At 37.2% G+C, this 25,929-nt stretch overlaps 1 protein-coding gene across 1 annotated transcript; it reads left to right on the top strand.

The window, feature by feature from the left end:
* The first annotated feature begins 1,212 nt into the window (after positions 1–1,212).
* Positions 1,213–25,667, top strand: CHORDC1 (cysteine and histidine rich domain containing 1). The gene is made up of 11 exons (XM_027532868.1): positions 1,213–1,480; positions 5,317–5,366; positions 7,979–8,035; positions 9,253–9,410; positions 12,600–12,703; positions 13,351–13,409; positions 17,102–17,172; positions 18,273–18,378; positions 20,116–20,235; positions 20,872–20,934; positions 21,217–25,667. The coding sequence occupies exons 1-11, from the start codon at positions 1,417–1,419 to the stop codon at positions 21,361–21,363; spliced, it is 999 nt and encodes a 332-aa protein (XP_027388669.1). The 5' UTR covers positions 1,213–1,416; the 3' UTR covers positions 21,364–25,667.
* Positions 25,668–25,929: the final 262 nt, after the last annotated feature.

The following is a 25,929-nucleotide window of genomic DNA, read 5'->3' as shown; positions in this document are numbered from 1 at the left end:
ATAATGGCATCTGGTCCCATCACTTCATTGGAAATAGATGGGGAAACGGTGGAAACAGTGTCAGACTTTATTTTGGGGGGCTCCAAAATCACTGCAAATGGTGATTGCAGCCATGAGGTTGGAAGACGCTTGCTCTTTGGAAGGAAAGTTATGACCAACCTAGATAGTATACTGAAAAGCAGAGATATTATTTTGCCAACAAAGGTCCATCTAGTCAAGGCTATGGTTTTTCCAGTGGTCATGTATGGATGTGAGAGTTGGACTGTGAAGAAAGCTGAGTGCCAAAGAATTGATGCTTTTGAACTGTGGTGTTGGAGAAGACTCTTGAGAGTCCCTTGGACTGCAAGGAGGTCCAACCAGTCCATTCTAAAGGAGATCAGTCCTGGGTGTTCATTGGAAGGACTGATGCTAAAGCTGAAACTCCAATACTTTGGCCACCTCATGCCAAGAGTTGACTCATTGGAAAAGATTCTGATGCTGGGAGGGATTGGGGGCAGGAGGAGAAGGGGACGACAGAGGATGAAATGGCTGGATGGCATCACCGACTCGATGGACATGAGTTGACTGAACTCCGGGAGTTGGTGATGGACAGGGAGGCCTGGCGTGCTGTGATCCATGGAGTCGCAAAAAGTCGGACACGACTGAGCGACTGAACTGAACTGAACTCCGTTATTGAAACCGCTCCCGATGCCTACACCTTCTCCACGCTTCCGAGATCGGAACAGTGGAGACGGGGGGGATTGTACACCATCCAGCTCAGTTATTAAAGAAGAACGTTCCGGGAAGAGGAGTCAGAAAGGCTGCACGACCCTCCGCTCGTTCTCAGAACGATCAGGAGCCAACGTCCCAGCCGCGCGTAGATGCCTCACCCCAGTCCGAAGAGGAAGGAGGTTGCTGGGCGGCGGCGGCGGGGAGCGGGGCGGTCTCCGTGCTGCGCGGAGGACACGCGACCCGCAGAGCCGAGGGAGGCGGGGCGCGCCCGGAGGCCCAGCTTCCGGCCTGCGAGGCCTGTCCCGCGAGTCCCCGCGCCGCGCCTGCAGCCCCGCCGCGCCGCGGAGCCCCACCTGCGAGGCCTCCGCCCGCTTCCCCCGCCGCTTCCCGTCGCGCCTGCAGCCCCGCCGCACCGCGGAGCCCCACCTGCGGGGCCCCCGCCCCGCCCCGCCCCGCCCTTCGGCCCGCCCAGCCGCCGCACCGCCCTCTTCCCCTGCTGCTCCTTGGAGCCCAACCTGCGGGCCCCCCGCCTCTTCCTTGGCCTCTTCCGTCACCGCTGCGCCTGCGCGGCCGGAACCTTCGCGAAGGTTCCCGAGGCGGAGCTGGCCGTTCCCGGAAGCCGGCAGCTTGCGCGCCCGCAGGCCCGGGTCGCGCGCCGGGGGTTGCAGAGGCAGTGAGTGGCGGTTCCGGCGTCCGGGAAGGAGAATGGCCCTGCTGTGCTACAACCGGGGCTGCGGCCAGCGCTTCGACCCCGAGACCAACTCTGACGGTGAGAGAGGCGCCGCCGCCCCCTCCCCTCCACCTCCTCCCGGGGACGCCCGGGGCCTCGCAGGCTGACCCCGCCGGGCCGCCGCATCTTCCCGGGGACGCCCAGGGCCTCGCAGGCTGACCCCGCCGGGCAACCGCATCCCTTCAGGGGACGCCCGGGGCCTCCCAGGCTGACCCCGCCGGGCCGCGTCCCGGACCGCTCCCGGGTGCGGGGCCGCTCTGCGGGACCCGGCGACGGCGTCCGCACCCGGCGCCCGCCCTCGGCACAGCGCCCGGCGCACATGCTCCCCGGCCGTCCGCTCTCCCTCTGGGCCGGGTTAAGAGCATCGTTGTCCCCGCCCGCGCCTCTCGGAGCGGTGAGGAGTTAGCCAGGTGCCCTGGGCTCGCCGTGCGGTGGATGCGCGCTCTCGCGCGCGTGTGTGTGTGTCAGAGACAGACATGCACCGCAGGGTTGGGCAGCGGGCAGGTTATCCTGGCATTCACTTGACTCACTGTTTTAACCATACTTTAAAAAAAAACAAAACTGTTCTTGGTTCAGATTCTTTTGAATGGTTACGCTGTTCGGTTTTGATACATCTGTTCCAGTGGGAGATACCGTTCGTCATCCGTTACTTTGTAGCCGTCCGTGTTCCTTGGGTATTTTTGCATGGCCTTCCCGTCTTAGTACTGCGCCGTCTGCAGGACACTGTGCTTAAATGTCCTCTGTAGCAGAGGTCCCAGACCTCCAGGACCTAATGACTGGTGATCTGAGGCGGAGCTGATGTAGTCCTCGTAGAAATAAAGTGCACAATAAATGTAACGCTTCAATCATCCTGAAACCATCCCCCATCCCACCCCACCGCCAGCGGGTGGAAAAATTGTCTCCCGGGCCCAGGTGCCCAAGAGGTGCAGCTCTCCAGCACCCAGGTGTAGGATTAAGGATGTAAACTTGAGAGTTACTGACTAGGTGAATGATAGAAACTGATCAGTGGATTTGAATTTTGGTAGGTGAATGGAGTAAAGGACTGACTTGATTCCTTGAGAACTGAGGAGTTAACAACACTTTCTCAAATTCCACTAGCGTTTATTGTATGTTTTCTGTATGCCAGACATTGGTCGGTCACTTAATATATATTACGTTATCTCATTTAATCTTTACAACAACCCTGTGAAGTGTTTACTATACCCAGTTAATAAGAGAAGTACAACAAGTTAGCAACAAGTTTCCTCATTGTGTAGGGAATTAAAATCAAACTTTAAAAACTCTTTTTCACCTCTGATATACCTGAATGGTTATCTTGCTGCACAGGTAAATTGGGGACATAATTTAAAATGGTAAGCTCTTTGGTAGGCTTCTGAGGAAAATATAACTTTAATTACTTTTACAGTATTAATGTGAAGTTTTTCAGGGAGAAAATTACGAGACTTCAGTGGAAAAAACTCAAGGAACAAAGGTTTTAAAGCCCTTTGCTGTTGGTAGCCTATGTAAAAAGTAAATTGCTTTAGTGGCTATACCTATTCTGCTTTAATGTTAAAGAGGAAAGTGTTATGCTTTGTTGAATGGGATAATATGTATGTTTATAGGGTGTAAAGTACCAGCCTAACTTTAAGGGGAAATATAGCCAATTTTTGGAAGTCAGCTCTGTGTGTGTGTGAAATGGTTCAGTGCCTAGGAAAGAGATAAGGGAAGCCAACGGAGTAGACAGTCTCAAGGATTGAGCATCCACGGCACTGAATTAAGTAGGGAACACTTTTAAGGTTGCTGAAAGTTTATTAGCCTAACAAAATTAGTTGTTCAGTCATGTCTGACTCTTTGCGACCCTGTGGACTGTAGCCTGCCAGGCTCCTCTGTCCATGGAATTCTCCAGGAAAGAATACTGGAGGGGGTTGCCATTGCCTTCTCCAGGGGATCTTTCTGACCCAGGATTTTCAAACCCAGGTCTCCTGAATTGCAGGTGGATTCTTTACTGTCTGAGCCACCAGGGAAGCCCAGGGTTATTGTGGGGACTTAAAATACTACAGGTAGGTGGGTTGATGGAAAATGGAGATACAAAAGCTAAAGGAGTGTTTTGGTGTGGTGATCTGCATGTGTTAAAACAGCTTTTGAAGAAGCATTTCTTCACTAACAATATTGTATTCAGTCCACACATTTGAGGAAACAAACAGCTACCAAGAGGCAGAGCCAAAATTTGAGCCTGGGTTAGACTCAGTGTTAAAAGCCCTGGTTCTTACCACTGCTGTCGGTAGCTTCTTACCCATAAAATATTACCTTGAGCTTAAGTGTCAAACTTGATTTTTTTTTTTTTTAAGGACTAGAGAGAAAGATGTCCATCTGCATGTTATTTAGCAGTGATTTTCAAGGACTGTTTATACAAGTTGTATGGTTAAGACCTGACTCACTCTTGCTGTTCTGCTGCCAGAATGTCCATTATTATATATGCCTGTGTCAGACATTATGCACTGTGTGCCTCGGACTGTATGTAAATTTGATATGAAATACGCTCTCTGTTCTCTACTTTGATTCTCCTCTCAAATTCCTGTTCCTCTACACTTTCATTTCTACTTTGAATCTCCTTTTCCAGCCCTCAATTCCACTACTACCCTTAATTAGTAGATCTTCTGAATCTGGGCTTAGGTACTGTACTGTGAACCTGACACTTTCTCGCTTTATTAGCTAGTATGGTCTCTATGTAGTACCTGGTTACTAACCAAAGAAACCATACTGACTTAATACGGGGATAGGGAGATTTTTCTCTTAGCACCAGAAATGTATCATCGGAGAAGGCAATGGCACCCCACTCCAGTACTCTTGCCTGGAAAATCCCGTGGACGGAGGAGCCTGGTGGGCTGCAGTCCATGGGGTCGCCAAGAGTCAGACACGACTGAGCGACTTCACTTTCACTTTTCACTTTCATGCATTGGAGAAGGAAATGGCAACCCACTCCAGTGTTCTTGCCTGGAGAACCCCAGGGACGGGGGAGCATGGCGGGCTGCCATCTATGGGGTCACACAGAGTCAGACACGACTGAAGTGACTTAGCAGCAGCAGCAAGGTGATTCCAGGAATCAGAGGTTGTAGTCAGTTGAGTGCTAAACAGACACGAAAGTTTGAGCAAAGTATCCTTGTAAGAAAATTGCACAAGTGTGGAGCTGGCTTTTTTCTCAGCTCATGGTTCTATCTAACTAGGGAATAAATGTGTCTATTATTGTTTTTTAAACGTAATACTTCATATTGCAGACTATAATTCCATTTTCGTTAGAGAGTTAAGTAAAAATCGATGGTGTAGTGAGGGGGTGGGTAGGGAAATAATAGACTAACAATCAGTGACAAACCTGAAAACTTTGTAAAATTTAAGCCTCTTTTTGATAAGGTTTATATCTAGGAATTGACACCTACTTAAGAAAATTAAAATTAGCAATTAGATATTACTGATATATTAGTTTTTAAAAAATTGAACCTATTCTTCAAAAATGTCTTTTTACGGCATCTCTTGGGCAACTTTTATGGATCAATACACACAAAAACGTTTAAATTTGATAATATTTTTGTAAAAACAAAATTGAAATACAATACTAAAGTTTGAGTACTAAACAAATTTTACTGTGAAGATTAGAATACAAAATATAATTTGTTATACTTGAACTATGTGTATTTTTATTTATAGCTGTCATACTCAAATTAGAATTTTAACCTTTACTATTTTAATACAGTGTTATATTAAGCATTGTGTGTCATGCATCAAACTGGAGCATTAGTGAAGTATTACCTGCATATGGAAAAAGGATTATATGTTAACACTGAAGGAAAATGGGTTTTCTTCATTGTGAAGTGTTTTCTTTTTTCTTTGCTTTTGACCAGATGCTTGCACGTACCACCCAGGCGTTCCAGTCTTTCATGATGCATTAAAGGTAGGAGCTTGATACATTTTTGTCATAACATTTATGTAGTGAATTCAGAGGTATAATACTAGATCTTTTTTTTTCCTCCTCAGCTTATGCTTTCTTACTGACCATTTTGGAGTGCTTTAAGCAAGTGTTCCACTAGAGTCAAAGGAGACAGTAGACGGCAATCTGAAGGGTTTTTCCAGTTAGAAAATTATTATTTTTATTCCAGCTCTAATTTTCTACGTCCCTCATTTCTTCACCTGACTCTGAGGGGAAATGAAAGCAACTGTACTGATTCTTAGTCTTTCAACATTTCGGGCAGCTGTTGGCTCATAAGAGCAGCTCTGAATGTTAGGGAGGACTGTTACAAACACTTGGCAGTGCGACTCCGGACAGACGCCTAAGTTTAGATAATACAGTGCAGAAGAGAGGTGCCGCCAGTGTTTCTTGGTGTTCTGAAGAATTAGAGACATGACAGAATATTGTTCGATGTGTTGGGTGTATTGGTCTTTTAAAATTTATGATAATGAGGTACATTTTCCATTGTGTATCTCAAAAGAAAATGTTGCAACATGGCTGCTATGGTTTTAGGTTTTCTTAGGAACATAAGCAGTACATCATGTTTGTATTTATCAATGTCCTTTGAATTTCTAATTTTACATTTCATGGAGTAATTAGACCTTGGTGTTCAGCTGTTAGCCAAGTGTAAAAAACAATGATATACAAGCAAATAACAAGCCTATATTAATCTGGTTACCTCTAAGTGAGAGAAACAGAACAAACGTTCGATACCACAAATTGTGATCTGACTCCTTGCATCTTTGTGTTTTCTGATGATGTTTTTCCTCATATCTTCTAACCATGGGCACACTTCACTTCTCAGTTTGGGCTTCCTTTTTCCCTCTCATTCAGTTTATTTTGTCCTTACTTCACTTCTACAATGTACTTTTCATTTATGTGTGTCATTGGCAACTACAGATGAGTTCTGAAGTGACCCCTTATTCCAAAAATAACCTGCCTTTGCTGCTGCTAGTAATGATACCACTAACATTCTAGTCATTCACTCCATTGCCCCTCTGTTTATATCCAACTGTTAATTGTTCTGATTAAACTTGATGATTTTACTTGGAAGTATTTTTCTTTCTCTGTTCTAATTAGGTTCTGTTTATTATTGTTTTTATAACATTTCTTGAAGACCTAGACTTTCCAATACTACTGAATTTCACAGCCCAGTAGATTTTAAGCAAAATATCTCATCAGTAGATTGTGTACTCTTGTCAGTTTTCTGTTTAGCCAAGTAAAAAATTAAACATTGCATGAGCAAAAGAAAAAAACATTTTACTATTCAAGTTGTACATGCATGTTCCATCATGTCCAACTCTTTGCAACCCCATGGACTGTAGCCCACCAAGCTCCTCTGTCCATGGAATTTTCCAGACAAGAATACTGGAGTGGGTTGCCATTTCCTTTTCCAAATTATTCTTATTAGAAGAGGCACATTCAGGGAAAAGAAAAGTTCTTAAGAAAAGACAGTTTGCAGCCCTATACTCGCAAACTTAAATTTTAATTTCCTTTTCACATTTGACTGAGGAACATCTCGGGTGGGCATTGGGAACAACTAGTCTATGTCGTGTGTATATCCCAGTATTCCCAGAATACTTAATTCTTCATATAGAATTAAGATAATAAAACTTTCTACATACAAAATAGCTTTACTGGTGACAATATTATCTATACTAACTAAACCTTTAAGTTTGTACTCGTTATTTTTCATCTCAGTTCAGAGTAAAAGAAAATGAAATTTCAGAGTAAAGGAAAATATGAATTATAGAATATTTGGCACTTCTTTTTAAAAAAACTTTTAAGTGTGTATTATGAAAAAAGACACTACCAAATTCTTCATGTATATATAGAGAGAAACAGTGAGGCCCAGGTGGGTATCTGCAAAGCTGGCCCTTAGTCTGGATTTGAGACATCCCAAGCTTTGGGACTACTGCATTTTTATTTCCTTTTTCTTGTACTGTATTGGAATTATAGGTGACAACTTAAAGCAGTGTTTTGGTTAGCTACTTGATACTTTGTTTAGGAATCTCATAGTGCTTTACAGTTTCTATATTTGTATGCTTCTAACTGAAAAGCTCATGTCACCTTGAAAGATCTAAGTGCTTAAGCTGCTACATTAAGTAGTGTTTTTCTGAAAATACAATGCTTATTGTTGAGAAACAACTATGCTGAGTATCTCTTAATTTACTGGATTTTAATCTAACTCACTTTTTAAAGTAAAGCACTTCGCTTGCACCCTAGATTCCTTAAAATATCTAATTTTATAAATTATAAAATGTTTTTGTTCTAAAAGTCAAGTACTATTCTAAATCAGAAGCAATTTCTGTTTCCATATTTTAAGGTGCTTCCTTTTATGATGGATCACAGCCCCATTGGTTAATTCATTTTTTTTAGTCAAAGACTAAACATTTAAATTGATTAATTATTTACAGCACTTTAATACTATAAAATTATATATATACGGGTCACTTTGCGACTCAAGGAGGTAAGTGCAAGTGGTATTTCAGTGAGTTGCGGTTCTTTTACAAAGAGTTTTCACTTTGTTTTCTTCTTTTGGCTCTTACGTTTCCTAGGGTTGGTCTTGCTGTAAGAGAAGAACAACTGATTTTTCTGACTTTTTAAGTATCGTAGTAAGTATTAATGTGTTTTTCTCTTAGATTATCCCCCAAAACGTACATATTACGGGAATCTCCAGATTTGAGGAGTCTGATTTTGGACAGCTTTTGTCTAGTCCTTGTTAACTTACAGATAGTCCCTTTCTTTTAAAATGGAGGTCACCTCCCTTCTGTGGCACTTAAAGTAGGGAATTTATCGGTTTTAGAGATTAGAATTTCAAGATGTTAATTAACTACTTGTCAATTTATGTTTTTGATGTTAATAGTCCTTTTTTTGTTTTCATTTCTAGTGTACTTATATACATCTAAATTACACTCTAGAATTTTTTTCCTACAGCTTATTTTTTCTTTAGCTTTTTATTTTTTATTTGAAGTATAGCTGATTTATAGTGTTCTTTTAGTTTAAGATATACAGCATAGTGATTCACTTACACATATGTGTACCTCTTCTTATTCAGATTCTTTGCCATTACAGGTTATTATAAGATATTAAATATAGTTCCCTGTGCTATGCAGTAGTTCCTTGTTATTTGATGTTAGCAGTCTTAAATAGAACTCCATGACGAGGCAACAATTTAAATCATATTCAGTTAGGAACAATAAATTATTGTTATCTCACATACCATGAAGTTGCACTATTATTCTGTGTACCCTTAAGAAAGAAGACCAAAGTTGCTAATTAAATGACATACCTTTGACCTTATGATTTCAGGGACGTTAAAATGTATGTCAATGGTATATAGAAAAGGGAGCTAGCATTTATTGACTCTATTGTATTTTTTATGTAATCCTCTCAAAAATTGCCTTAATTTTACTGATGAGGAAACAAGTTTAAAAAAATTAACTTGTTCAAGATCATATAGCTAGGAGCAGGAGAACTGAGATTCAGATTGAGGCCCTTTTGTATAAATAATTTGTAGAATTCTCTGTGAGATCTCCAGAGTTTGTAGCATAGTTTATGCTATTCCTTTAATAGAATAATTAAAGTAGATTATTTGTTAGGTCTAATTTAGAGGCCTCTTTTTAATGCATTATTCTACATGTAGGAACTCATTTACAAATATATTTAGTTTGAAGTTCTGTTTTTAGTTTCTTAAAATAAGTCAGTGTGTTAAAAGTGGAGAAAACATGGACTTGAATTTATGAATTAAGAATTGAAAATTAATATTTGTTACAGCATGTGAAATAGATAATAGGATAATTCTCAGTGAATGAATACCTTTCACCAACAGGGCTGTACGAAAGGAAGGCATAACAGTGAGAAGCCACCTGAGCCAGTCAAACCTGAAGTCAAGACTACTGAGAAGAAAGAATTATCTGAGTTGAAACCCAAATTTCAGGAGCACATCATTCAGGCCCCTAAACCAGTAGAAGCAATAAAAAGGCCAAGGTACACTTTATATAGCTATATACTCATGTTACACTTAATAACAGCATTTGTTCCTGGTATTACCTTTTACAATTTTGCATCATATCATTTGTAGCCTTTATGTAGTTCACCAACTTTTGAACCATTCGGTTTTTCTCTCAGTTCAGTTGCTCAGTCGTGTCCAACTCTTTGCGACCCCATGGACTGTAGCACGCCAGGCTTCCTTGTCCATCACCAACTCCCAGGGCTTATTCAAACTCTTGTCCATCGAGTCGGTGATGCCATCCAACCATCTCTCATCCTTTGTTGTCCCCTTCTCCTCCTGCCTCCAGTCTTTCTCAGCATCAGGGTCTTTTCAAATGAGTCAGTTCTTCACATCAGGTGGCCAAAGTATTCTGAGTTTCAGCTTTAGCAACAGTCCTTTCCATGAACACCCAGGACTGATCTCCTTTAGGATGAACTGGTTGGATCTCCTTTCAGTCCAAGGGACTCTTCAAGAGTCTTCTCCAACACCACAGTTCAAAAGCATCAATTCTTCGGTGCTCAGCTTTCTTTACAGTCCAACTCTCACATCCACACATGACAACTGGAAAAACCATAGCTTTGACTAGAAGTAAGGACTCTATTTCTTAATATGCTGTCTAGGTTTGTCAGCTTTTCTCCTGAGGAGCAAGCGTCTTTTAATTTCATGGCTGCAGTCACCATCGGCAGTGATTTTGGAGCCCCCAAAAATAAAGTCTGTCACTATTTTCATTGTTTCCCCATCTATTTGCCATAAAGTGATGGGACTGGATGCCATGATCTTAGTTTTCTGAATGTTGAGCTTTAAGCCAACTTTTTCACTCTCCTCTTTCACTTTCATCAAGAGGTTCTTTAGTTCTTCGCTTTCTTCCATAAGGGTGGTGTCATTTGTATATCTGAGGTTATTGATATTTCTCCCAGCAATCTTGATTCCAGCTTGTGCTTCATCCAGTCTGGCATTTCTCATGATGTACTCTGCTTATAAATTCGTTTTCTCATAGATAATACCTTTTCACTTCTATTTCCTTGAGGGCATACACACAGTAAAACTCCAGGGCAGGTTTGTTCACTGTATATGCAGTTATGCTCAGGGTGAGGGAGCCACACGTCTTTCTTGTGCTTTGGCATATATCATTTTCACTGTGGCATAGTGGAATTCTCTAAGGGAATCAATCGTCCGTGTCAGTTTGAATTGAAAAAGAACTTGGTTGCTTTCCTTTCAATTCTACCACTGTTTGTTGAATATTTTTTAAGACATTCTTCACAGAAAAACATTTCCTTTCCTTTCAAAAATTCTAGTGAATTTTAAAGCAGCTCATTTTATCATTACCGAGTATATAAATTTCCCTTGTATTGGGTCAGATTCTATATATTTGTCCATATTTTGCCACTTAGAATAAGCCTAGTCATTCATCTTTTACCCCCAGTTGTCTGAAAACTGTTAGTCTCATTACTGATCAATTTTTAATCTATTTGATTTACATGGCATATCTATTAAAATACTTTAAAAATACATTTTGCTCATTTTGCAGTAGAATTGCACAGATTCTTCATACTTGCTTACCCACTGTACTCTGTTGTATAATCCCACATATGCTGGGATTGTTGGATATCACTGTTATACCAGGTCTTCTTCACATAGCCCTTGAGTACTTAGTTGTTTTAGAATCAAAATACAGGACTTAAAAAAAAAAGATGGTTTTTGGCGTCAAACATGACCTTTGTTGATATTCATACTATGGATTAATGATTTCCCCAATTTTTCTTTATTAATCTTAAATAAATAAGTTTATAGCATCTTGACTAATATCCAACAGAGAAAAAACCCTCAGGGACTTTTTGATGTTTATTTTGTTTATTTAACCAAACTACTTAGAATGATTTTATTGTATATCCACCTTATTCATAATCATGAGAAATTTTATCACATGTCTTACTGATTGATTTGCCAGTTGTGGGGGAGGGAAGTCATAAAAAGACAAGAATTTTGACATGGATCATTATTAAATATTATAGTTGAGTCTACTGTAATTGACAGTATGAGGTAATATTTTTTAAAATAATAACTTCACTTTAATAACTTCACCTAAGAGAAAGAGAAATTAAGTATTTTCTCCTAAATTCATTGGATGGTACTACAGAGGTTATGAGGACACAAGTTTTTATGTACTTTGTTAGTGCCTCCTATGCAGTAGGTTTTTCATTAAGGATGGAGAATGAATAACCTAGGGTTTTTTAGCTTTCTTGTTGCATTTATTAGTATTCTTAACACTTATTGAATGTCTTAATTCTACATACAGCACTTTGCAAAGTGTTAGGGGCACTGTTGGCACTGTTTTTAGCCCTGCTACAGCTGCCTTGGGATGTAACTGCGTGAACAGGTGCGCGTAGTAGTGCCCACGTGACGGGAACTGTCTCCACCAGGAGGGATATGGATTCACTTCGTACATAATATTGCCTTAGTACATAATTATTCAGTTATGTACTGTTGTAATGATAAAATGAGCTGCTTTAAAATAAAATTCTTCTTTATTAGAATTTTTGAAAGGAAAGGAAATGTTTTTCTGTGAAGAATGTCTTAAAAAACATTCAACAAACAGTGGTAGAATGGAAAGGAAAGCCTCCAAGTTCTTTTTCAACTCAAACTGACTCCCTGACAAGGACGATTCCCTTAGAGAATTCCACTATGCCACAGTGAAAACGATACATGCCAAGGCACAAGAAAGACGTGTGGCTCCCTCACCCTGAGCATAACTGCATATACAGTGGACACACCTGCCCTGGAGTTGTGCTGTGTGCACGCCCTGCTGAGTGAATCACTTAGTGCATAATTGTTCACTTGGTCCGTACTTGCATGCTCGGGGTTTTCCTTGGGCCGTTCCTTCACAGTCCCCTCCGTGGAGTTGCTCATCTTGGCAAATTTGGATTCTTAGTCTTTTCTTCCTTCCCATTAGCACAATTTGTGTTGAAAGTAGCATGGTTATTTGATATTTAGTATCAACATTTTTCTGCTAAAACTTAGAAACGTAGCTATATTATAGCAGTTATTGTAAAATACTTTTTTAATTAGAAAGACTTGATTCACAAAGCTTTTGACTTATCATAAGTAGACTCTTAAGTATATTTATTTTTAGTAAAAGAAATGTTTTTGTACCTCAATAATGGTAATAAAGTTTCCAAAATCTCTAGCCCGGATGAACCAATGACAAATTTGGAATTAAAGATATCTGCCTCCCTAAAACAAGCACTTGATAAACTTAAACTGTCATCGGGGAATGAAGAAAATAAGAAAGGTAAGATTTTGCTTTTTATATTTTTCTGTTCAGTTAGCCAGTTATCTAAAAGAAGCAGAAGCAGTATAGTTTATAGCATATAGATATAAAAAAGTAGTACTTTGTAGTAAAGAACTTTTTTGTTTACTGAATGTGTGTTAAACCACAGAATGAATTTGTGATTAATTTCATTTTGTTTTTATTAAAAAGGAGAACCTGTTAATTTTTTTTTATTCTGTTACTCATTACTTTTTAACAGTGAATTAAGCTTTTTTGTAAATGTTTCATTATGCATGATATAAAATATATTCAGCATTCTCTGACCCATACCTGTTATCTGGGGAAAAAGAATCATGATTTCTCTTTTACATAAGGTAAATATACTGGATATAGGGTGCATTATAGAATAGAAGTGCATCATGTCCTGTGCCATTTTGGGAATATAGGCAAGATTTAATCACAATAGTTGGCTTCTGATTCATTTTTATGTGTGTTACATGAAAGGTCACACAGAAAACTGTTAAGTAAAATCATGTAAAATAGCAGTTTTTTTGTATTTAGATTTTTTTTTTTTAAATACTCATTTTAAGAAAAGGGTACTTTTTAAGAAAGCACTATAGTAAAAATGTTCTATTTTAATGTTTCTATTTTGTTTTTCTTTCTTTTAGAAGAAGACAGTGATGAAATTAAGATTGGAACCTCATGTAAAAATGGAGGGTGTTCAAAGGTATATATTATAAAATTTGTGTTACGTCTGGAAGTAAACTTTTTATTTTGAGAAAAGAGTAATGTACTGACTCAGTTAGATACAAACATTTACGTGCCTGTTATGTGTTGGGCACTATTCCATGGAGCAGGACTATGAGCATGCGCCTGTCCCTGAGGAGTACGTCTGATAGATCACAGGAATAAACAGGTCTAGTTCTGTCAGCATTTACTGAGCACTTCTTGTGTGCCGGAGATGGTTTTAGGGACTGGAAATGTGGTATTAAATAAACCAAAAATCCCTGTTCTTGGGGAGCTGATATTCTGATTTTGGGGAGGACAACAAATAAGTTCTTAACTGCTGTGAATTTAGGTAGACTTGAATAAAGCTGACAAGGAGATACAGAGTAAAACTATTTATGGGCACTTATCAGGGAAGTCCTTTTTGATATGGTGACACTAAGTCAGAAATCTGAATGATGTAGCAGATGAGTTGTGTAAACTTTGGAGTAGATGTGGGAGTAGTATGTTTAGAGGCTTTAGAGCTTGGCTACTCAAGAAATTATAAGAAAAGTCAGTGGAGGATTGATCAAGGGTATGAAACAGGGTATGAAAGGCAGGCAAGATTATGGAGGTCCTTGTATGTCGCAGTGAGGAGTTCGGGCTTTAGTAAGTATAATATAAAGCCGTAGTCTGTTTAAGGAGGGACTTTAAAAGGATATCTTTGGCTGATGAATGGTAAATTTAGTGGTGCAGGAGTGGAATCAAGGGAAGGAAAACCAGCTAGGGTGCTATTTTGAAAAACCAGGCATTGGCATGTGTTTTAGAGAAGTAGTTACATGTAGGATGTCATCAGACATCTCATTGAGGCTTCTTTCTGCCCACTCTGTGTGATAGTACACCCTCACCACCATTTCCATACTGTCCTTATTTCCCCACAGCACTTACACCTTATTCCATACTACTTATTTTACAGATTTCGCCTCCCTTCTTCACTCATATAAGATTCGAAAGGAAAACATTTTCTCTTTTCTATGTTTTGAGTGCTAGAACAGTGCCAGCACATGACAAGCACGTTAGAATGAATGACACCTGGAAGTATTAGCAGGACCTGCTGATAAACCAGAAATGAAGCATCTCAGTGCACCATTAACTGAGGAGGAGACATTGGAGTTAGGGTTGGGAGCAGGTTTGCAGTCTTCTTTCATGCTGAGTTTGGGATCACCTTGTTCCTTTAGAGATGGAAATACGAATGCATTCCCATGTATTTAAGGTAGATGTAGTAGATAGAGAACGATTAATTCTTTGGGTGCAGGAGGTGCAGTGGAGGTGGTGGGGTCTGTAGGCATGTCAGAGTGAAGGTATCCCAGATGAATTTTGAGAAATGAATGACAGTTCTATAAATGGAAAAGGATATTCCAAGCAGAGAGAGCAGTCATGTACAAAAATCAAAAATGTCAATGATAATGATACAGAATTTGCTGATGTAAAGTTGAGATCAAAAGAAAAGTCGGGCTAGATCCTGAAAGGCTTGCTGCTCACAGCTTAGGCCTTCCTTTAGGTCACGGTGGCCATTGAAGTAATGTTTCTAAAGTTTTTTCACTGAAATACAACATTGAATATATATAAATACAAGTTTATTAGTCAGAGTGCATATGTTTCCTCTCATCCATTATTTCCTTTCCCAAAGGTAACTACTTTTTTCTCTCAACATAGATTAGTTTTACCCACTTCTAAAATTTACTGTAAATAAAATCATAGAACAGGTACTTAAGTCTGTCTTCCTTGCTTAACTGTTTGTGGTTATCTTGGTTTCATGTAGCTGTAATTTATTCCTTTTCATTGCTTTAAAGCATACCATTGTTTGAGTGTGCCAATCAGTTTATCCTTTCTACTGTCCTGTGAAGTTTATTGATTCATGTTATTATGGACATATTTGTGCATGACTTTGGGATACGTTTACACATTTCTTTTAGGTAGATAACTAGAAATAGTGTTGCTTCTTCAGTGTGTGAGTGTGTGTGTGTGTGTGTGTGTATGTATGTGTGTGTGTCTGCAGCTTTAGCAGGTCCTCCCACCTAATTTTACAAAGTGGTTGTGTTTACACTCTTAGCAGTGATATATGAGGCTGGGTCTATTTGTTCTACAGCTTGGTAACACTTCTGTAATATCAGTCTTTTATATTCAGCCACTCTGGTGAATGTGGAATGTTCCCATTGTGATTTTAATTTGCACTTTGCTGATGATGATGTTGACTGCGCTCTTGTATGCCTGTTGGCCATTTGGATGTCCTCCTTTGTGACACTGTCCAAAATCTGTATCTGTTTTTCTATTAAGTTGACTTTTTCTTAATGATTTTAAGGATTCTTCATCTGTTTTAGCTGCAAGTCCTTTGTCAGAGAGACTATACTTTTTCACCGCCTTAATAATGTCTTCTAATAAACAGTCTCTTTAAATTTAATGAAACTCAGTTTGTTCATCTTTTCCTTCATGATGGGCTTTCTCTATCCTCTTTAGGAAGTCTGTTTCTTTTTGGGCTTAGAGGCACATTTAAATGTGCAGACCACTGGCACTGATTATTGTATATGGTTTGAGGTAGCGGTATTTAAAGGGCTTTAAACAAGAGAGTGGTGCATGTTTAAGTAGATGGTAGAGTCCAGAAACTGAAGGCAGAGAAATTCATCAGAATCTTTTAGCAGAGTTTCATTGCCGAGAATCTGCTAGTGATCTTGAGGAAGTTTAGCAAATTAAACTGGTAAGATTTTTTTTAAAATTCAGGTTGACAGGATTTTGTGATAGACTACATGAGGGTAGAAGGTAAAGAGAACCTGAAGAGGACTTGAAGAATTTTTACTTTGAGAGATTCAGTAGATACGGTGCCATCAGATAAGGTGGGGAAGAAGAGTAGGAGGTCTGGGGAACAGTAGTGATAGAAGTTCAGAATCTTAATGCGCTGGGTTTTGGGTGCCCATGGAATATCTTCAGGAGATACACACCCCGTAATCTGAATTTACAAAAAGTAAATGTACAGAATTTTATTTTCTGTAACTGTAGGATGGTTGCTGTAAATACCAAAGTAGACAGAAAATATACTACTGGCTGCATCTATGTTTTATTAACATAACTTTTTGTGAATTCATCTGTAGAGCCTTCATCTACAGCAGCAATGGGGCCCGGATCTTCCAGACAAACCCTGGATATATATATAGGTCTGCAGCTCATTTTACCCTTTGTAGGGATAAGAAGTCATCACCCTGGACTTCAGAATTGCTTATTCGATTTTCCATTTCAATTCATAATGCTCACAGAGTTTACTGTGTGAGCACATAATCATGCTATAACTATGTTTCTGATGAGAACACTAATTTCTTGGTTTTAGTATTGGCCTGTAAATTTCTAGAACATACCTGAATATGTTTGGAATATGTTGGGATGTGTCCTCATACCCAAAAGTCTAAAAAACATCTGATACATCCTGTTGCCTACTTTAATATTTACCTTTTTCACAGGGAACTGAAATTTAAGCATATCTAAACAGGAATCTTTTTTCATTCCTTATTGGAATGGCCTGAAGTGAATTTATGAATGTTCTAGGTAATTGTTACCTCTTGGGCATTTTCATAGTTCATAGAGGTCACCAGTACTTACAAATACATGTGAAATGTAACATTGAGATATGAAACTAATTTTTTCCCTCTTTTTTTTCTCTTGTAGACATACCAGGGTCCACAGAGTCTAGAAGAAGTCTGTGTATATCATTCTGGAGTACCTATTTTCCACGAAGGGTAACTTAAACCAGACTAATGAAAACTTTATGGTAGATGTTAGAAATGTTAATATGCCTTTAAACATTATTTGCCATGTGACAATATTAGGTATTTTACTTATATTGTCATTTAAACTTTAACATAGAAATGTGAGTTTGCCTTCTTTTTACAGGTGGGAAAACTGATACAAGGTTACGGTTGAAGTGACCACTGTGATTCAAACCTCATGTGTTTTAATATTTCTTTATATTACAATAGGATACTTTTTTTCTTTAAGCTGAATAGGTGTTTTGTTGAAGAGCTGCCCTGCCCATTGGTAGGACATTTGGAATTTGGGGCCCTGGGACACTAAGACCCCAACATTGTGGCATCTTGAGAAAACCAATACTTTTCCACAGCCCTCAGCTGAGCACCTCTCTCATTATGTTACACTGTAGTTTATAGAAACACAGTACTATGAAAATCTTCCACTCTGTTTCCATATGTTCAGGACACAAACCCAAAGTTTTACTGTAATTTTTGTCTTCCAGTGTTAGATCTTTCTTGAGTAAATAGTGTTAGATTTTTCTCAAGTTAATTTTTTACTTACTTTGGGATTGCCTATCACAGGTTATGTAAACATTCGTTTTTAGATTTTTTGCATGTTCTCACTTTCCTGGTTTATTCAAATATGAAGGTCTTCAATCTTTGATCAACCATTTCATAGTAGCTTCATGAGGAAACTGAGATGCAAACTGTCAGTGAAAAGCTGATTTTGGATTTTGTGATGGTTTTAAGCATCTTCACTCAGGAATGCCAGAATTGCTATACTAAATGGCATTCTGGTTATTGGTCTTCTGGTAGTGTTAACTGTTTAGCAACTTCAGTCACTCAGTCATATCTGACTCTTTGCAACCCCATCAATTGCAGCATGCCAGGCCTCCCTGTCCATCACCAACTCCTGGAGTTCACTCAGACTCACGTCCATCGAGTCTGTGATGCCATCCTTTAGCAACTTAGACACTTGTAAAATACTAAAGTTACATGCTTACTTTTTTAAGTTACTTATTACTATAACACTTCCAAATTTAATTGACTGTCAGATTTTATTTCTAAAATTTTTCTATGATAATTTAAAGGATGAAATACTGGAGCTGTTGTAGAAGAAAAACTTCTGATTTTAATACATTCTTAGCCCAAGAGGGCTGTACAACAGGGAAACACATGTGGACTAAAAAGGATGCTGTAAGTAATGTTTAAAAAATAGCCTATTGGAGTGTATTTATCTGAGTCATTTTGAAGACATTTGAGATTACTCTGTCTTTAGATTCAAGAAAAAAAAAAAGTTCCTTAGTTTGATGAACCTAACTAAAATCTAAAATTAATCTGAGTCAAGCTCTTAACGCACTGCTCTTTGATCAGAATAACCATTGTGTATATTGATTACAAATATGTAGATTGTTTTGAAATAGTAAGCTAGTCTAAATGGAAGCATATTTTTCTGTAATTGCATACTTTGTTTTGACTTTTTCTGTTTAAAAATCACTTTTCTGGTCATTTGAGTTACCATTGAGACCTCTGATGCTCTTTTGGCCCCTTACTGTCATTCAGCCATTTATACATGACAGACACTCCATCTAGTGGCCAAACGGTAGGATTGTAGACTTGTTTCTTTGGAATTGTTTATGTTTTTGTGTTTTTTAAATTTATTTATTTTAATTGGAGGCTAATTGCTTTACAGTATTGTGGTGGTTTTTGCCATACGTTGACATGAATCAGCCTCTGCTTGCTACCAGAAAACTTAGCAAAAGAAAAGCGAAAGCATCAGTTTCTACTTACCTAACAGCATTTTAAAAGACTTGTAGCTATGCAAATAATCTTGGAAAATCCCATTAAACTGTAAGAAGGCAAGCAACTCATTGCTAAATACATATTTGTTAGTTGTTATTAACGTGTCTTTTAATACATTAAATTAGTTTTATGTGCTGTATTGGCACTAAAAAGTCCAAGACAATGATGTTTTCAGTGTGTGTATCTTTATGTTAGATTACTTTAGGAATTCAGTGTATATTAGCATATATTATTATGTCTGCTTTTTAATAACACTTGGGTTAGATATTGTAAATGTTATCTGTTAAGTTATAATGATTTGTCTACCACAAAACTTCTATGAGTGTTTTATTAGTAAAAAGTGAAATCTCCCTGTATTTTCTCCAAGGTACGAAAATTTGAAAGTTTTGCTTTGAAAAAATAAAATGTTGTTTTGTGTGCTTAAGTTTTCATAGTATAACTCTTGATGAAAAACACGTTTTTATTATTTTTTAATGCATATAGTTGTCAACTATTGAGTGACTAAGCCAGGTGTTTAAGGACAAAAAAATTTAAGTGGTGTAAGTAATTTAAATTCAGTTGGCGTAATTATACAAAAATATAAATACTGCTTTTTCAAATAATAGTGTCTCACAATCTCATGCATTAAATTACCCTCAGTTATAAGACACATCACACTTCATCTTTCAAGTAGTTATTGTTACAGCAGTGTATCATTCATAGGTAATAATTTATTTCCATAATAGTAATCAAAAGATTATTTCCACAAATTCTTACCTTTTATTCATGTTATTGTAAGAGGAAAATATTCAATAAGAACAGCAGACACTTAAAACTAGTCAATTATTTTTCCTCAAATTTCAGTGTGTAGAAAATAACTGGAAAGTTATTATGCATGAGATTAAGATGTTGTCTGGTTTATATTGTTGAGCAAATATCTCTACTTCAGTCTCAAAAGTATGGTCTTAAGTCATAAAGCTAGTATTTTGTTTTATTGGTTAAACTTCTTGATAGGGGCTTTAGAATTTGTTTATGCTTAAAAATATTAAGGGCTCAATTTTATGTGGTGTTTTTCTCAATTTTAATGGGTCAGATTACTCTTTTTAAGAGGTTAAGACACTTTGTAAATTCAAAGTTTCTCTTATATTGCAGGGGAAAAAGGTTGTTCCGTGTAGACATGACTGGCATCAGACTGGGGGTGAAGTCACCATTTCAGTATATGCGAAAAATTCACTTCCAGAGCTCAGTCAAGTGGTAGCAAATAGCACATTGGTGAGTACACTAGGCAGCTCTGTCCTGTGCGTTGTCCCATTGAAAGTGTGTGTGTCTTCTCTGTGTCAGGTTGCGGCTGCAGCGTGCAGGGCCCTCCATGTTGCTGTGCGGGCACTTGGTAGCCCGGGCCCTCTCCAGCTGCGGCGTGTGTGTCTTAGCTCCCCAGCCAGGGCTTGAACCTTCATCCCTGCATTGGGAGGCGGATTCTTCCAGTGGTGTTCCCTGGAACACCAGGGAAATCACTACACATTATTCTTACTGTATTGTAAAATGTTGATCTTGCTTGAGCTGTTTTAAGATTTTTAAAAGTTTCTCCAATTCAAAAAAATAATTTGAAATTACTTTCCTAGAAACTACTTTAAGTGAACGTTCTCAGCGAGATATTTCTGAAGCATCCTGAAAGTACTGTAGTGGCTTAGAAGATTTATAGATAATAATGCTACTTAGTTCTCAATATGAAATTCCATGTTAATATTTTTTTCACTGTTAACGGTTTTCTCAAAGTATAATATTGGCAGTTGCTTAAAATAACTTAAATGATTTTTATCCGTGTCTTCTTATTTTTATAATCACTGTTTTAATATCATAAATCCTTACTTTGGTTTTGATCCATTAATCTACTTTTTTTTTTTCCAGTTAAATGTACACATTGTATTTGAAGGAGAGAAGGAATTTCATCAAAATGTGAAATTATGGGGTGTAAGTATTATAAATCCAGCAGAATTTTTTCTTAGTATTTAAAATGCCATTTTATAATAAAAGACAGTACTTTAGGTAAGCATTGATGCAGAGTAGATAAATAACTTAGCATTATTTCTTACCCAGGAGTTTACATCTAAGGCTAGAGATGACCTTAGAAGCTTGGAGTTTTGACTGTTAGCAGTAGGCATAGACATGAAATCTTGTGTATCATTTAAACTTATTGCCTCTAAAATTAGTAAAGCCATCCAGAATACTGGCATTTTCTTTAATATGTTACAGGTGATTGATGTAAAGCGAAGCTACGTAACTATGACTGCAACAAAGATTGAGATCACCATGAGAAAAGCTGAACCTATGCAGTGGGCAAGCCTTGAACTGCCTGCAGCCAAAACCGAGGAAAAACAAAAGGAAGAGACAACGGAATGAGTTGGGAAGGGAAGGAAATGTTACTGGCTGTTTCAGAATTCTTGCTATGTGGTCAAGTGGTGGCTTGCCGCTGTGCTCTTGTTTTCTTGTTGTTGTTGAATCTGGCATTTCAGGGTCTGCAGTAGGTTAAAGCCAAAGTTGGTTTATCTTTTTGTGCCTCCCATATCGCTTTTGAGTTACCTAAATTAATTCTTCATTTCTCTTCACTAATAGAACTGTAGTTGTGTCCTATACTTGAAGAAGCTAGAAAATGGCTCATAACAGTTTTAATATTTCTTAGCATAATATTACATTAATCAGAGAAATGTAAAGAAACATTTGTTTTTACATCTCTTTCTTTTATCCTATAATTAATCACTAAAACAAGATGGAATGTCAAATTTTTAATTAGCTTTTTCATGAATCTGTGTTCCTATGATACTTGAAAATCTTTAAGGAAGAGATGAAGCTCTGCATTGCTTTTCCACTCAACAATAACATTTTGTAGGGGGATTAACTCATGGTAGTGTCATACTTAAGTAGTAGCAAGGAAATACAAACATTGATTAACAAATCAGAATTCATTTACAACTAATTGGATTAAAAATTACATCAGTACCTGTATACTTGCCAAGCACTGTGATCTAAGAATATAGGAAACATAAATAATTAAAAGGTATCAATTTGATTAAAATTCACCATTTTATAAGACTAAACAGTAGTGTTAACATCTCTTTCCTAATTATTCATAAGGTCTTTGTATGGTGTTATGACTGAATTGTACCTAACTTACAGTTTGTGCCTGCCCTCTTAGAATCTTTTATAAGTTATAAAGATAAATTATATATATTATCTGGCCTCCCTGGTGGAAAACTGTCTGTAAAATTGCAGGCTAAAAGACTTTTGGAAATACATAAGGGTATCAGAAAAGTAAATACTTAAACTTTGCTTTATGACAGCTATTACATGTGAAATAAACAAAATAGCTTATTCTTTTGAAGGTTTTTTTTTTTTTTTTTAAGTTTTCACAAACAGCTTGACAATTCTAGGTGATACAGTGTTGATTATATATTGTATTGATTAAACATAGGTATCACAGAATTAGATAGTTCATGCTAATTGAACCCATTAAAGGATAATTAGTTTTTGAGGCAGTGCAGAGTTCACAAAGGAAACTGAAATTAAGACATGTTATGAAGGCAGAAACTACGGCAAAACTTAATACATGTGAGTATATATTATGTTTATGTAGATTAAAATAATTATTTCTTAAGCTTCTTGAGTGTTTTTCTTTCTTGGTATTAATGGACTTGAAAAGTTTGCGGAAGTACAGTTTTAGTTAATAGTGTTTCTCAAGTCTATTACCCTTAACAAATAAATAACTATTAGATGTAGTTAGTGTAATTATTAAATGGTTTAGCTGTGTTACGTATAAAGACAGAAAAATTGGCAGCCAGCTTTTATGACACTAAAATACCATGGCAAGAAATTTTTGCACTGGAGATTGGACCCAAACGAAATGCATATTTCTAGTACTTGGGGTTGTATTTAAATTTTTTTAACTTTTCATAATTCTGGAACCTGAGTTCATTTAGAGACATGAAATCTAGAATAAGGATTGATAATTGATTTGATTTGAGATAAGGTTACTAGGCCCTTTACTGATCATTCCTTCCTGAGGTTTTTCCCCCTAAGCAATACGTGATATGTACCCTTGAACCATTATTTAAAGCAAGAATATTATTCATGTAAGAGTTAGTTACAAACCACTCACCTTTATATATAATGTATTATCTATACATTATATACTCACAATTTATGTATTTAGTCTGATTATACTAGGGACCATTCTATTTCCTTTGTTATTCCTATGAACCTCTGAATTTGTTGCATAAATAAAAATCTAAATATAAACAATTATCTTAGACTCATACGTACAGTTAAAATTAAGTAGAATGAGTTTTAATTATCAATCTGGGTCAAAATTCTGGGTAACTTTATTCAGTTGTTGCTCTAGAAAAGCTTCATCTATCTTAGTGTATTCATAGTAATTACTATAGCAAAATAAAGCTAGGTTTATTGTACACTTGATAACTAATCTGATGGGTAAGTCAACATTTTAGGGAAATTTAAAATAGCATTTTTCTTGCTTGGCACGTTCACTAATATAAAGGAAGAAAAGTGCTGAGAATTTGAACTTTTATTTTTAACCTCTTATTTTCATATAAGTTTAGATTTACAGAAGTTGCAAAAAAGTACAGTTTTTTTTTATGTCCTGTATTAATCTTCCCCAACTGCTAAAATCTTACATATCATTAGAACATTTACAAAACTAAGAATTAGCCTTGGTACGATACCATCAACTAACGTTGAACATTAGTTTTGATTATTTGTTTTTAGTAGAACACGATTTTCCGAGTAGCTCTTGAGACCTAGTATTTTGATAGTAATTAAAACCAGCAATTTATGAGCCATTAAAATATAAATTGAAATCAACCTATCATAGACAAACATTGTAACCAAATATTAGCAGAGTACTGCAGTGATCTATTTTATTAAAATTTATATTTTATGCCAGAGATTTTAATTCTTACTAAGTAAACTTGTTTGGTTTTCTTTAGACAGTTCTTTAGCGATCTGAGGGTGAACAGACCCTTAAGGAGCTCTTGCCAGTATCTTAAGATGACTGGGTTATTGCTCTACCGTCCCTTGCTTTGGGGAAAAAAAATCATTACCCAGATTGAAAATTTATGTTATACATACACCTGTAATAAATAAATTAACAGAAAATCTTGAAAGTGAAAATTCCCTGGTGGTCCAGTGGTTTAGGCTCTGTGTTTCTACTGCAGGGGACGGGTTTGGAGTAAAGAAAAAAAGTTGGAGTAAAGAAAAAAAGGATTAAAAGCTCACTTTATGAGGTCCGTAACCTTTCTTTTTCTTTGTAATGGCCAGGTACTTTTTATTATCAGAAAGTTAAGGAATTTTCTGGTTTGTTTCATTCAAATTATTTTGACCTGGTATTCACTTTTGATACTTATTTTCATTCTTTTGCTTATGTTATAATTCTTTAGCCTCAGTTCTATAATGCAAACTAAGTCCTACCTTGTTTCTAACTAAGTTTCCAAGTTTCATTTCTTTTGTTTTTTGGGTAGCTGGGAAGTTGGTGTTTTACTTGATTGCTTCCTTTCTGCCCAAATCTTTTACAAGTTAAACTCCTCTGGAGTTGTTGCGTGGCTTGGTTTTTTTTTTTTTAAGTACAGATGCATGGTGCTTTATACTTTATACCTTTGACATTATCTCTAAAATACTAGACTTGCAAAGGTTGCTTGTTTTTTTTTTTTGCATAGTTTGATTTTACTTCTTTAAGTTTTTGTATAGCTCTTAGTGTGAAGAATTCCATAAAAAAGTTACTTTTAAAGGGTATGGTTTTATTAAATGCCAGTTAATGCCTTTTCTTATTTTTCCAATTTAGTAGGCCACCTTTAATGTATACTTAAGTGAAAACTTCCAGCCTTAAACATTTTTATGTTGCTTAAAAATTACGTGGCAAAATAATTTTATTTGCTAATCCTTTTTGACTCAGCAGATAACAGTGTCCAGATGATTGTGTTGTTAAATTATGCTTTTAAGACTGCTAAGAAACATTAAGCCTGGGAGAGGGAATTATCATTCTGTCAAAATGCTTATTACTCCCTGAACCTGTAATACTTTCTGTTCCAAAAATGAGATTAGATGAGTGTATTAATGTTTTTTTAAAAATATTGTCATCCTTCATGTTGCTTATTTCAGTTTAGAGTTCCATATTTATTAATTATTTATTTGTGTGATTGATTTGTTAATGGTTGTATCCTCTTATAGACCACATATAGCCTTGACTGTGTCTAGGCCAACCATCATACTCCTGTTTTCTAGTGTAGTACTTGGCATGTTGGCTGGCTCTTACAAACATCAAGGCATGCAGCGCTTGTTACGGGCCAGTCTAAGGACTTATGAATATGAACTTAATCCTCATGATACCCTGTGAGGTATATTCTCTTGTTACAGGCAAGGAAACTGATATATGGCACAAGTTTAATAACTTGCCCGATGGCAAAACTAGTGAGTTGTGGAATAGAGATTTCAAACTCAGGCACCTGGCTTTGTGTTCTGTGCTCCTGACTGTTTTATGCTGCTTGTGTCTGTCAGTTGAATTAATGGGTTCCATGAAACATTGGCGTATACTGCATGGAAAACTAGTACCATTGTGTTTAGTTACCAGGAAAAATCTTACTTTTTCATATGTTTTGTTAGAAAATAAATTTATAAAATAAAGTATGTAGTCCTTTTGTCTGTATGGTTTTGGTTCTAATAATAGCTGGGTTAAAAACGTATCATTTATGATTTAACAACTCTTAAGGATTCTAGTTTCTTTAAACAGCTTCCAAAGAAATTTCAGAGTCCTCCTCAGTTCAAAAAAGTTGCCATTGTCATTTTGATTGTCATGTATTTTGCATATAGCTTGTAGACAGGAATTTATACCTGTGTGTTGGATAAAATATGTTATGAAACCATATTAAACTTACCTTAGTTTTCTCCATTAGTATGAGA

Source organism: Bos indicus x Bos taurus, chromosome 29 (assembly GCF_003369695.1).
Source record: "Bos indicus x Bos taurus breed Angus x Brahman F1 hybrid chromosome 29, Bos_hybrid_MaternalHap_v2.0, whole genome shotgun sequence".
Classification (NCBI taxonomy): domain Eukaryota; kingdom Metazoa; phylum Chordata; class Mammalia; order Artiodactyla; family Bovidae; genus Bos; species Bos indicus x Bos taurus.
Note: the sequence above shows the minus strand (reverse complement) of the source record. Positions and strands in the feature narration are given on the sequence as shown.